This window comes from Acanthopagrus latus, chromosome 5, assembly GCF_904848185.1.
Source record: "Acanthopagrus latus isolate v.2019 chromosome 5, fAcaLat1.1, whole genome shotgun sequence".
In the NCBI taxonomy this organism is placed as follows: domain Eukaryota; kingdom Metazoa; phylum Chordata; class Actinopteri; order Spariformes; family Sparidae; genus Acanthopagrus; species Acanthopagrus latus.
In genome coordinates, this window is record NC_051043.1 from 11,265,000 (window position 1) to 11,277,876 (window position 12,877).

The 12,877-nt window shown below is 46.7% G+C and overlaps 1 protein-coding gene across 4 annotated transcripts; it reads left to right on the forward strand.

Moving 5' to 3' along the window:
- The first annotated feature begins 1,646 nt into the window (after positions 1–1,646).
- On the forward strand, positions 1,647–12,497 carry dnajb5 (DnaJ heat shock protein family (Hsp40) member B5). Of its 4 annotated transcripts, XM_037099049.1 has the most exons (5): positions 1,647–2,085; positions 2,262–2,306; positions 4,281–4,560; positions 5,356–6,011; positions 10,374–12,497. In XM_037099049.1, the coding sequence occupies exons 3-5, from the start codon at positions 4,350–4,352 to the stop codon at positions 10,605–10,607; spliced, it is 1,101 nt and encodes a 366-aa protein (XP_036954944.1). In that variant the 5' UTR covers positions 1,647–2,085; positions 2,262–2,306; positions 4,281–4,349; the 3' UTR covers positions 10,608–12,497. The 4 variants fall into 4 exon arrangements, with proteins under 4 accessions (XP_036954944.1, XP_036954943.1, XP_036954945.1 ...); XM_037099048.1 differs by having other exon boundaries at positions 1,647–2,306; XM_037099050.1 differs by lacking the exons at positions 1,647–2,085; positions 2,262–2,306 and adding an exon at positions 2,402–2,940.
- The last annotated feature ends 380 nt before the right edge of the window (positions 12,498–12,877 follow it).

Genomic DNA, 12,877 nt, shown 5'->3' on the forward strand with positions numbered 1-12,877 from the left:
ACAATCCGCCTACTGCCATCTCTCGGCTCGGTTGGTGGAACACTAACACAATATTTACGTGACAATATGCTCTCAGACGTTACCTTGATTAGACATCATTTTCCATGTTCTCTCTCATACACACACACACACACACACACACATCGTGCTCAGAGGACCCATTGCTGAGACAGAGTATTCCTGGCAGACACATCACTGTCTGGCAGATTCCCGTGTCACCATGGAAACCCAGCATCAGGTCAGGAATAGTTGTTCCTAGACGCTTTTAGTGCTCAGTCAGCATCGGAGCAGCACGTGGATCAGCTCCCTTCAGTCATTGTTGGCAATTAGGATGCAGACTTAAAACAAACTCGCTTTGCAGGTACATAGACGTGATTATATTCTCTGAAATCTAACTGGCCGTGAGGAAATCTGACGGGACTGGGTGAGAGAGGCTCATCGTGCCAGGTGCATGTGCATTTGGCTTTCAGAGCTCTTGTTTCCGTCAGTGCATTGCAGTTGATTTCAACATGTCCCAGTGTCCGTCACAGGCTGAGCAGAGGGTAACAGCCCACTGCTGACCAGTTGCTCTTCTGGGACAGCTGCACTGGCCTGAAGTCCCTCACTGCTGCCAAAACACACACACTCAGCCGGACACACAGGAATGTCTATCCACATTCGTCCTCATGGTGACTTCTCTGCGTGCTTCCATTGTTTTTGATTGTGTGTGTGTGTGAGAGAGCGCACGTCACCGAGTACATGCATGTGTGTCAGACAGACTCCTCCATTGACGACACCCACCTTTCTCGCACCTCCTCGCTAGTCCGGTGGGGAGTGATGACTCAAGCTTTAAATGACTCTTTATTTTTCTCTCTGTCTATTTCTCACATTGACCCCGGTGGAGCAGGAGCACTTTGTCCAACTGAGTGTTCCTCTCTGTGCATAAAGGTCATCAATAATGACTCAGGCCTCTACCAGTGGTGTAATCGGCTATATGCGATTTTCAGAGAGGTGGGCAGGCTGCTTGTTGATGTGCTCAGAGCGGAAGACTCGGAGGAATGTTTGGCCTTCAGGATGTACTGGGTTTAATTTTTGTGCAAATCTCCTTAACAGTGGGGACATGTAAACCTCCACTGAGAGGACTGTTTTTTTGTTTTTTTTTAAGAAGTTAATGTCGGCCTCTATCTGTACTGTGGAAGATTGCAGATTGCAACCAACTGAACACCCCTCATTTCACCTTTCCTTACGATGGCTGCTAAAAACATTAGAGGACCCTCTCTGGAGCCTGTGCTTTGTTTGTCCTCCTTGGGCTACTGTAGAAAAAGAAAACATGGTGGAATGTGCTCACTCTGTAGATATAAAGGGCTGAAGCCTGATTTATGCCTCTGCAGTCTGTTTACTGTGGAAGCTACAGCTGGAGTGGCAGTGCACCTATTTGAATGCAAAAGCGTCAGTTTTGAAAGTGAAATTAATGACACTTATGAACATTATGTTCCATTTCTGACCTAAAATTCTACAAACTTCACCTTTAAAAGCAGATTCAACTTCAAGAAAAGGGTTCATATTGAAGGTCATTTTTGTAGAGCGTTTCAACTAAGATTTCAAGTGTCCCATTGCTGATCTTGCTGTGTTTTTTTTGTTTTGTTTTGTTTTTTATTTTAACTTGGGTGAGTTCAAACTACCCAATCAAACTTTCAAACTAAGGTCCAGGGTTAAGGGCAGGAGGGATTATTTTGGGCGGCTGGGTTAAAGCTGGGGGTTATTTCAGGCATCGTGCTGGAGAGGTAGGATGGGACTGCATCCATCTTCACTGTTTACAGAGACAGAAGATCAGAAATGCGTGCGTGTATAGAGTCATCACATGACTCAGCAGCGTTTAACTCAATCCAGGCACGACTACACGACCGCGCGCGCGCGCACGCGCTTTCTATCAGGTGTTAGTTCTTCTGACAACTCTAAAGGACTCCCTTTCTCTTTCTCCCTCGCTCTGTCTCTCTCTCTCTCCAAATATGACTCTGTTTCTCCGCACAGTGAAGCACAGCCTCTGACATGCCAGCTTACACCGGCGGATCCTACAAGGGGGAGAGAATTAAAGCAATGCAACTGGTCCGTTTCTTGTTTAAAGAAAACCTCAGTTTAACTCCATCCTAGATGTAGCTTCACTCAGCCCGAGTGTGTTTGCGAGCACAGACCTTAAACAAAGAAAGAGCTCTGCCGGCGCTGGGCTGACGGGGCTGGGTCTGCTCTCCAGACTGCAAACTGATTTTTTTTTTTTTTTTTAGACACCGACCGAATCGGATCGGATCGGACACAGGATAGCAGGCGGGGTAAGGAATTGTTTTATTCGTTTTTTGTTTCTTTCTTTCTTTGTTTGTTTCTTTTTAATGCAGTTTTTACGCAGCAGATTTCGAACCAGGGCAGACCAGGCTCACGGATGGGGAGTAGACTTGAAGGGGGGGGTTGTTACCTGGCACAGCCTCAAAAAATCATTGATTTTTAGATCATGAATATTAATGACTGAACCACACGAACTTTTCGGAGCCGCGTCTTCTCTCCAAATCCTTTTCCCTGCGCGCTCAGGGCAGCAGCCTGGGGGGTGCTGTGTGTGTGCTGGATCTGGGTTTATGGCCGGGCTGTGTGGGCAGTTGTCCGAGGTTTTCCAGTGAGACGTCAGATGCAGCGCAGTGTTTGGTCACCGGTTATTTCCGAGCCTGTGATCCTCGCGGCGTCCTGACGTCAATTTATAAGGACCCAGCGGTGCCGGGCGGCGGGCAGACACCGGGGGCTGAAGGAGAGAAAGACTCAAGGCAGCCGGGCCATGTCGGTGTGATTCTCCCTCAGAGAGAGCACAGCGTTCCGGTAGGATTTTCGTCATTCGCTGCTCCATTGCTTTGTTTCCCTTAATCTCGTTTGTATTACCAAGATCTCGTCTATGCTTCTCACCTGGCTCTCTGCCCCATTGTATTTCATTTTCAATCTGTGGATCAATATGGAACATGTTTCGGGTTTATCAGTCGGTGTGTCCCATTTTTAGTGTAAATGATGGTTCAAATGAATGGTTTGAAATATCGGGCTTTAAGATTGTTGGGTTCTGTGATGTAATAGCGAACCATTGTCTTTGTCTGACAGCTTATAGCAGCAGGATGAGGCTTTCTTTTTTTTTTTTTCCTCCCCACTTTCGTGCTCCTTCGGTTAAATAGAGGATCGCCGCGTCCTGTGCACAGTGACCGCAGTGTCTCAGTGAAGATGAGCCTGCTGTCTGACAGCTTGTGTGTCTCTGCCCAGCTGGTTTGACACAGCATGTATAGAGCAGGATCAGTCTATAGTCAAGCCATTTTTATTTAATGTGTATATATATATATAGAAAAATATCGCCAGATTTCAAAATGAGTGCATTTGGGATGAATGAGTCCAGGTATTGTCTGTACCTGGCAGGCTGATCTGATAAGGAGAAGCCCGCTGATGAAGCGGATGAAGGGGATTCCTCTGCAACCACATCCCCATGGCAACAGTTATGAAAAGCGGCGCTCTGGTTTTTCCATTTCCACCCATCACCAGATAGACTCACAGTAAACCTGTGATAGAGAGCACTTGACCGGCTCCCCTGCACCTCTGCCAGGACACATACAGTCTGTTGCTCCGGCCGTCATCGGCCTTGGAGGAGTATGTTAAGACACTAACATAGGGCCGCACAATCGATCAAGATGTGCTCAGAAAGCAGTTTTTTCTAATAAAGGTCAAATGTGTGACAAAACAGCATTGAAATTAAATACTGGAGTGTGGCAGAGATGGCTCAGCCTACATATCTTGTTCTCCAGATGTAGGAAGGCATGACTGTATGCTGAAGACTAGGGATCGATGGATAATAATGGTTCTTTCAGGGCCGATACCGATAATTAATCATCAAGGGAATTGATAATCAATATTTGGAACCAGTTACAATTTGCTGGAGTGCTGAACTTAGGTGTCATTTTGAGGCGTGCTTAAGTATTCCATTTCCTCAGATAGTTTTGTGGGCGGGACCTTGATCCAGACCACAGAGTGATGATTAAGGAGAGAGAAAGGATGATGGGTCAGAGCCAAAGTAGTGCTTTTTATTAATCTGTTTCATCAGCAATCAGATATAAAAACCAAGGAAACTGATAAATTGGAAAGACGACCCCACACACTGGTCTACCCCTAGTGAAGCAAAAATTATCATTCCCACTAATATAAATCATATATAGCAATCGCAATATCTGCTGAAATAATCACTGCTTGATTTTTCAACCATATCTAACAGTAGCCTTGTATCTCCCCAGTGACCGACCAGTGCCAGAGTTTAAGAGAGGGGGGGTCCCGATCCAGAGAGTGTATGCGTGTGTGCAGCTATGGGAAAGGACTACTACAAGACCCTGGGCATCCCCAAGGGCTCCAATGAGGAGGAGATCAAGAAGGCCTACCGGCGCATGGCGCTGCGCTTCCACCCTGACAAGAACAAGGATGCCAACGCCGAGGAGAAGTTCAAGGAGATCGCGGAGGCCTACGAGGTACTCAGCGACCCCAAGAAGAGGGTCGTCTACGATCAGCTAGGAGAGGAAGGTGAGAGGTTTTCACGCCTGGGTTTGACCCTAGCTGTCCTGCTGTCTGTGTCCTTGAAGGATCGCTGAGTTGAAGCGGACAGAGAGTGCAAGCGTTATGATGTATTAACTTGTTATTGAAATAGCTCAGGAACAGACTCAGCTTCTAATATCACAGTGGAGGACTTTATTGAGCTTCGGCCACTGAAGTAATAACACCGTGTCTCTTCCATGTCTTTATGTTTGTGGTTATGTGCGGGAGCTTGAGTCCGATTTCTATTGTTATTCTTAGTGTCAACAACACTTACCGGCTCTAATACTTTACAGTCATCCTCAGCTACGAGTATAGTGTCTGTGTGTGTGTGTGTGTGTGTGTGTGTGGTCTTGTGTGTGTGTCCTCTTGTGTGTGCGTGTGGGTGCGCGTGCGTGTGTTCACTGACAGACAGACTGCTAAAGATCATTACGTGGTTGAGATATGAATAGCAGCGACTCCTGTAGTTTTCATTGTGGGTGTTTTGTGCATGTGTCTCTGTTCAGAAGGTGTGTGTATTTGTGTGAGTGCGATGAACGGAGTGACCTGGTATTTCATGAGTTCCTCCACCACCGGTGCCGTTGGAAGATCAGTGATGCTGTGGGATTTTTCCCGCCCACGTGAGCTGCACTCTCCTCTGGGCTGTTACCCACATGCGGTCTCTTCTGAACAGGGTCCTGTTGCTGCTATCTGAGTTTGTGTTAATGTGTGTTTTTCAGCTCGTGGGCGTTTGAGTGTGCATGTGCATCTGAGGTCTCACGTTCTTCTCTCCCTTCACTCGCTCAGGTCTGAAAACGGGAGGCAGCAGCTCTTCGGGCGCTCCTGGCGGCACAACGTACCACTACACCTTCCACGGAGACCCCCACGCCACCTTCGCCTCCTTCTTCGGCGGCTCCAACCCCTTCGACATGTTTTTTGGCTCCAACCGCAGCCACAACCGCTCCAACGGTTTCTCCTTCCACAATGACCACGACACGGAGCAGGACATGGACATGGATGAGGATGACCCCTTCGCTCACTTCGGGAGGCAGTTTGGATTTCCAGGGGGGGTGAACAACGGCTTCCCAGGGGAGGGCCGCAGGAGGAGGGGGGTGCCTTCAGAGCGCCTGGGGACCGGGCGAAAGCACCAGGACCCTCCGGTAGTCCACGAGCTGAAGGTCTCCCTGGAGGAGATCTTCCACGGCTGCACCAAGCGCATGAAGATCACCCGCCGCAGACTGAACCCAGATGGCAGGAGCATGAGGACAGAGGACAAGATCCTCAACATTATAATCAAGAAGGGCTGGAAGGAGGGAACCAAGATCACCTTCCCAAAGGAAGGGGACGAGACCCCCGAGAACATTCCTGCTGACATAGCCTTTGTGCTTAAAGATCGAGGGCACGCCCACTTCAAGAGGGACGGTTCCAATATAATTTATAACTGCAAGATCAGTCTAAAAGAGGTGCGTCCGTCCTTTTTCACGCTCCCTTTCTCTCTTCTCTCTTGCTATCTGTGTTTTTTGTTTTTTTTTTTCAGTCTTTACTGCATGTAAATGAGCAGGTACTGCAACTGAGGTTGGGAGTTTGAACCCCATGAGAGCAAACCCGGCAGAAACTTAATGTATTCATTCAGCTGCAAAGCTTTGGCTGAATATCCAAAAATGGCACACGTTCATCAGACTTGTCACCCAACCTGGGCTGGATGAGGTGCAGAGGTGTGAGTGTAACTTAACGATAGGATTACGTCCTCTGTGGGTGGCCATACAGAGCATGTATAGGGGTGAGTGTGTATATGTGTGTGTTGCTGGAGGGCAGGATGAGTGAACAGCAGACTCTGTCACTGCAGTGCGAGAGAAGCAGCAGGAATGTGTTGTCCTTGTGTGACCGGCGCGGAGACCTCGTCCTCACTTGTTCTGCACTGCTGTCTCAGTGTACTGTTTTGCACAAACACGCAATGCAACCAGGCACGCACAAAGCTACACACCGCATGATAATTGCATGCAAGCGTACACGCTCGTGCGTCTTTGAGCGTATCCGCAAACGCACACAAGTAAAAGACGGCTTGTGGTGGAACGGTTGTGACAATCCAGGATGCTATTACTGTTGACTGGCAGGACATTTAATTAGCTGCTCCTACGAGGGCAGCGAGTCCAGCACAGCTCTGCTCTCGGTCTGTGAATTGCACCAGCTTTAAAGTTGTCTAATAGCGCTGCCACTCACTGGTCTGCAGTCCCCATGTTCAGTCTAATGACATATGTTCTCAAAGAGTTGGGCATATCAGCGAGGTCGTCCGTCCTCCAATCTAGCCACTTTTGAGCAGTGTTCCTCCAAAAGCAGCACGGGAATCAAGGATGCCTGCACACAACACAGCCATGAAGACAGCCTCCTTAATGAGAGCTAAGTTGCATTAAGCAGGAGATGGTACTCGATCATCAGACTTGCAGACCTGCACCATGATTAAGTTTACACTGCAGAACTCCCACAGCACAAGTGCTCTGCTCCAACAGCAGCCAGATAAGAGACTTAAGTCTGATGCAGCTAAAGACGGGATGGAGGACAGGAGGGGAGGGGAGATGGGGGGGGTGGGGGGTATCCGGGGAATAGAGGGGGAAGTGGGTCAGATGATTCAGTATCCAAAGCAAATAAGAGCTCATATTCCACCGCTCCATTCTGCTTCCCTGAAGATGTGATGCTGCAGTGAAAACACACAGCGAGAGCTCCATGCATCACACCAGACAGCCTGCCACATGTCAGATGGCAAACGTCATGCAGTCCACCGGTAGATAATACCCCACAAGATGACTGTTTTCCATTAGCCTAAAAAAAAAAAAAAAGGTAGGCTATGTCTTAATGATATTTGGGAATGCATTACCTCTGCATGATTCCCCCGATATTTGGTTGCTCAATTTTGCATTTGTGCCGCCAAGCACTCGTTTGACCACGCCGTAAACCACAGGGAGACGCTGCTGGAGGCAATTTCCAGCCCTGCAATGCTCTCACTGTGACAGCAGCCAAAAGCAGTTAGAGAGTTCAGCACTGATTTCACACGTTGACTCGCCTGCAAACTGACCTGTACCTGGATTCATAGTCTGGCTCTTTCTGACGTTAATGAAGCCACTGCAGGGTGATGGAATCGTCTGTGGCAGTGCGTTTCTAGCTGCTGTCACCGCTGCACTCAGCTGAGCAGCTAACACACATCCAAACACACATAGGTGCTAACTGTAGCTGTTGGGCTCTAAAGGCGATGTGGGCCGCTCTTTACAGCCTCACCTTTGATTTAATTTGGAAAGACAAATATTCCGTTTAACCGCGATGGTGGAAGAATCGCTGTGGTTCGGTCCTGTCAGTTCACTTAAATGCAGCAACAGCAACCTGAATTCAGGACAGGAGTGTGTTATGGGTTTTGGCTGACCTGACATCCCACAGCATTACGAGCACCGTTTGGGTTGTGAGCACATGTTGAAACTGGTGGTTTCAGAAAATTATTTGATCAGAAATGTTCACTTGTGTTTGTCACAAAGATGGTTAATGTTAGCATAAGGCTCTAGGGAATGAAATGAAGTCCACAGAGCGTTCACACAACTAGCAAAATCAAAGTTTGTGTGTGTGTGTGTGTGTGCGTGCGTGTGTGTGTGTGTGTGTGTGTTTTAAAGCTATGTTGTCTGAGCCGAGGCTTATGCAATCAGTGGGCCCTCAGATCAGCAAGCAGTGTGTGTCGAGCGTCATGGCAACCTGTCTCTGTGTGTAAGATTTGTGTTGGTGAATGGAGCTGCTCATAACAGGAGGATGAGCGCTAGTCTCCATCGCATTCATGGGCTAAATCACCTCCTGATGCATGTAGTGGGTAAAAGTAGACTTGTGTCATGGCTGGAAATGCTGTCTGTCCTCTTGAGCAGCTGCTCTGCTTGACTGAACTTCAACTGTCCACACGTCCACCCTCAAACGACGCCAGACGAGACAAGAAAATCCTCCAGCAGTCTTAATACAACATTTGCCACGTAATGACATGGGCCGAGTGTTGGAGGTTAAGCACCTGCCGATGCGGGCTAAATCACTATTACATCATGACGGCCCAGTCGCCTTGAGAAGATTGGTGTTAAGAGTTGGTATGTATAAAACTGGAGTACTAATACTCTATTGCAAAGATGATCAGTGCCTGACTTTTCATCAAGAGCCACCAGCAGGCGAAAACGTTCACTTATCCTGTCAAATGGTAAACAGTCTTGATTGATTCTTAAATCAATATGATGACTTTGGGGATCCGCTAACTTTTCCAAAATGTCTCGAACAGTTTTGGGTAGATTGATAAGCAATTCGTAACACATATTCATGTTTCCCTAAGAATGAACAGCAACAACATCGCTCCTCATCCTGTGGCAGCATCAGGTCCAAAAATAACTTATTAGCCAATGATAGCTAATTAATAGATTGTGGCAAATGAGAGCATGTAAATATGGTAAATTGTGATGGTTAACAATTTATTTATACCTGTTAGACATTAGCATGGTGGAGTTGTCACCATAAGGAATGTTTGCATTGTGACGTTAGCTCAAAGCACCGCTGTGCTAACGTACAGACTTAGCTTCTACCATACCTGAGGTGTCTGTAGAGACCAGCTGGATGTTCCAAAAACTCAAATGGCAACCAAGTGTTCTTACCGGTGAAAATCTGTGCACGATGAATTCAAACTAGTATATCATGGTTTTAATTGTTAAGTCATTTTTGGGTCATTTTTGACTTTATTAGTGGGAAAAACATGTAACAAAGGCCAACATCTGTCAGACTCGGTACCACAGACATCATAACCACCATTTCCCGATTCGTTTGGCAACTATCACCCTTTAAAATACTGTCTTTAAACGTCACTTTTTAAACCTCAGAAGATTCCAAGTTCTCGTTACATATTTCTGCTTTACTTACTTCCTTGACCTAAACCCCCCCTAATCACAGTGAATCATAGGTGCTCTCCGTCCTCCTTTATCCACACCTCCATGGTATTTATTCACTGACCTTATTTTGTGTTGTATATCATTTTGTAACAGCTGCTCATAAATGCATTATATAAGAAAAGTTTTCTTATTCATCAGGATGTTCATTCACAGAGTTGTGGATTTAAATAGTTCTTTTTTTATTCAGCGCAAATCTGGCGAGTGATGCTCAGTGGAAAGCCTGTGAAGTCGTGATAACCACAGGTCTCCGTGTTTAGTTTGGCGCTCGCTACGCTCTGACTGGATCCATCAGGCATTGTGATAAGGAGGTGCGGGGGTGTGTGTGTGTGTGTGTGCGTGTGTGTGTGTGTATGGGGGGGATGTTTTGTGTATGCGTTCTTTCTCCTCGTCCTACCAGCCCATCTGACAAGCCCTCCAAGTATTTACGAGCTCAGCCGATTCCTGCCTCACTTCATTAGCCCCCGCTATGAGATCGTTGCTAAAATTAGTCCCCTGTGCAATGTGTGGCCCCTCCAACAGTGACACACACACACACAACCCTTCAACCCCACATACACATCCGACGCACAAAGACTGGGAGACTTTTTCCACTGCCAAGTCTTGCTTTCCTAATGTTCCCGATCCAAGTGCTGTTCAGTAGACCCCACAGTGCTGGAGCTGATACCAAAACAACTTGCCAGGAAGGCCACCCTGTCTCACACACACATGATGAACACACACAAGACAGCACATGGAAGTTTGACTTCATACTGAGGGAAGACAAAGTTAAGTTTTTAGTTCATGGGAACATGAAGTCATGGGGATATTAATGGCTTTGGCATTTACTTCCTACTTAAGACATTAACCCTTTCAGTAACCTCTTCCTTTCTCTTCCAGGCATTGTGTGGCTGCACAGTTAGCATACCCACGCTGGAAAACCGCATCATATCGCTCCCCTGTCACGATATCATCAAGCCAGGGACGGTGAAGCGGCTCAGAGGGGAGGGCCTGCCATTCCCCAAGAACCCGTCACAGCGCGGTGACCTCATCGTGGAGTTTTCTGTCCGTTTTCCCGACAGGATCCCCCCTCAGTCCAGAGAGATCATCAGACAACACCTCCCCCAGTCGTAGGAAGACTCACCGTCAACCTCTTCCCTACCACACACTCCAGACTCAGTGGCCCTAAACCCTATAAAACCGACCCTTATTGGGCTTTTATCTTATATTTTGACCCTCATTGTAGTTCCCCTTCCCACTTCCAGTCTCCATCATGTCCTGTGTGACAGCACGTTGATCTGGGTCGGGACTTTGCAGTGGGAGGATGAGGGAAGTATTCCGAGATGAATGGCAGTATCAGGATGTAATTATTTCTTCTGTCTTTTGGCCCAAGCACACACACACACACAAACACACACACACACACACACACACACACACACACAAGCGTCCGAAGCAGTGGAGCGGCGCTGAGGACGGGCTCAGCACAATCGTGGCTTTTACAGGATCGTCTTTTCTTAACTCTGTTTTTTACGGATTTATCTGTGGTTTTATATGCTGTCCAACTCTCTGATCCTTTTTGTGATAGATTGAAGTGTGAGATATTTTTTAAAAGACACCTTTTTTTCCAGGATTTTCTTTTCCAAAGGAAGTTTCAAATAGGATTATTTATTTATACTTTGGGTGTACCAGCAGCTTCAGTGTGTTCCGTGCGAAAAAAAACCAGTTTTGACACGACCCCCTCCCTGCCACCTGCTTTACTCCTGCTTTCAGTCTGATGAAGCATTGTGCTTGAAGTCTGTAGGCCTTTTACTGTTTAGTAAGATCTGTCTCCCCGTGATCAGTTGTAGTTTGACGCGCGCGCACTTAAAGGCTCGCATTACTTCAAATAATATCTTAGCTGCATTGGAAAATTTGGGAATGACAATCACATACTGTAACAGCAGTGTAAGCTTGGATGACACAGTCTGCACATAATATGGGTGCTTTCCCTTCTGAGCTGTGTGGCTCCCCTGAACTCAGTAGCCTGGCTCACTATCTGAGGGACATTTAGGTGCCTTAGCCCCGGGGTCACACCACATATGTGAACACACACACACACACACACAGAGGTCATACTGTAATATACATACAACCAAGCATGTTAAGTGCACAACAGACAATGCCCTGTGCTGTGGTAGACATTACCATGCTCCCAGTGGTGGGGATCTTGGAAAACCGGTAAGCAATGTTAAGTCAATCAACATTTAGTACTGTATGAACACAAGGAGATTTTTAGGTAAAGATTTGATACAAGACTGGTGAATTTTGCCAATGTTTCCCTGTAAAGTGCCGTACAAAGACGGGCTGGATCTCCCAGTTAATCTGAGGTAGTAAAAAGTAGAGATTTCTCTGGGCGACCCAGCTTTGTTGTTTATATTCTGCTTTCTCTTTCGCCATTTGAAGGCAACGTCTCGGTGCTACTGTGAGCAGTGCCAAAAGCAGACCCCTCCTCCATCGGGATCTGCTCTTTGGCTTCTTGAAGTTTGTGATTTGATAACTGCTTCTGTCTTCTGTAACATCTGTACATTAACATCTGTTTTTGTTTTTTTTTTCAGTAGAGAAACCCCTGTTTAGGAAACAGGTTTTGTAACACTGCAGCAGCTGCTCTCTGTCTCAGCTGCAGGGGGCTCTGAAAGCTCTCTTCAGCTCTTCCTACTGTAGTTTAAAGCAATGACGACAGTATGTGTGAGTATGGTTTATGCAGAGAGCACTGGTGGGTCGTAGGTAACATGCGAATGGGAAAATGTTTGAATGCGAATGTTGATTAAATGCACTTTTATGTCATAAAAAGGTTCTGACAAAACATTAAGGTGACGGGGGAGAGACTTGAATGACTGGTCTGAGTGTGTGAGCGTCCTGCCTCTCAGAGCCTCCGAGGGCGCTGGACTGGACACTGCTGCTGAGCGACTCTGCTTCTGTGCATTTGACAATATTTATGATCTTTTCAAAGTGACAACAAATAAACCAAATGTGTGAAGTTCACAGCTTGTGTCATCTGAGTTTCTCTTTCAAGAGTTACCTATCTGTTTCCTGAACGCAGTGATGGAATGTAACTAAGTGCACAAACTGTTCTTATGTGAGTTTCAAGGTACTTGTTCTTCACTCTAGTACCTCAGTTTTCTGCTACTTCACCACCTTTTGTATCCTTTAAGGATAGCGTGCTGCATCAGAGCCAGAGGAGTACATTTTAAGTCTGTTAAGTATGACTTGCATCCACACTTATTATAATTTTAATACCAGGAGTTTTACTTGTGATTGAGTACTCCACCACTGGTGAACAGCAGTTAAATCTGGCTCCACCTCAACCAGTAAATGCTGCCGACATACACACGGATGCATCAGTGTTAAATCTAATAATTATG

Excerpts from the sequence above, each read along its gene's own strand:
- dnajb5 (XM_037099048.1), top strand. The coding sequence starts at position 4,350 with ATGGGAAAGGACTACTACAAGACCCTGGGCATCCCCAAGGGCTCCAAT. Across the intron at positions 4,561-5,355 it reads CGATCAGCTAGGAGAGGAAG|GTCTGAAAACGGGAGGCAGC; the intron begins GTGAGAGGTTTT and ends TCACTCGCTCAG. Across the intron at positions 6,012-10,373 it reads GCAAGATCAGTCTAAAAGAG|GCATTGTGTGGCTGCACAGT; the intron begins GTGCGTCCGTCC and ends TTTCTCTTCCAG.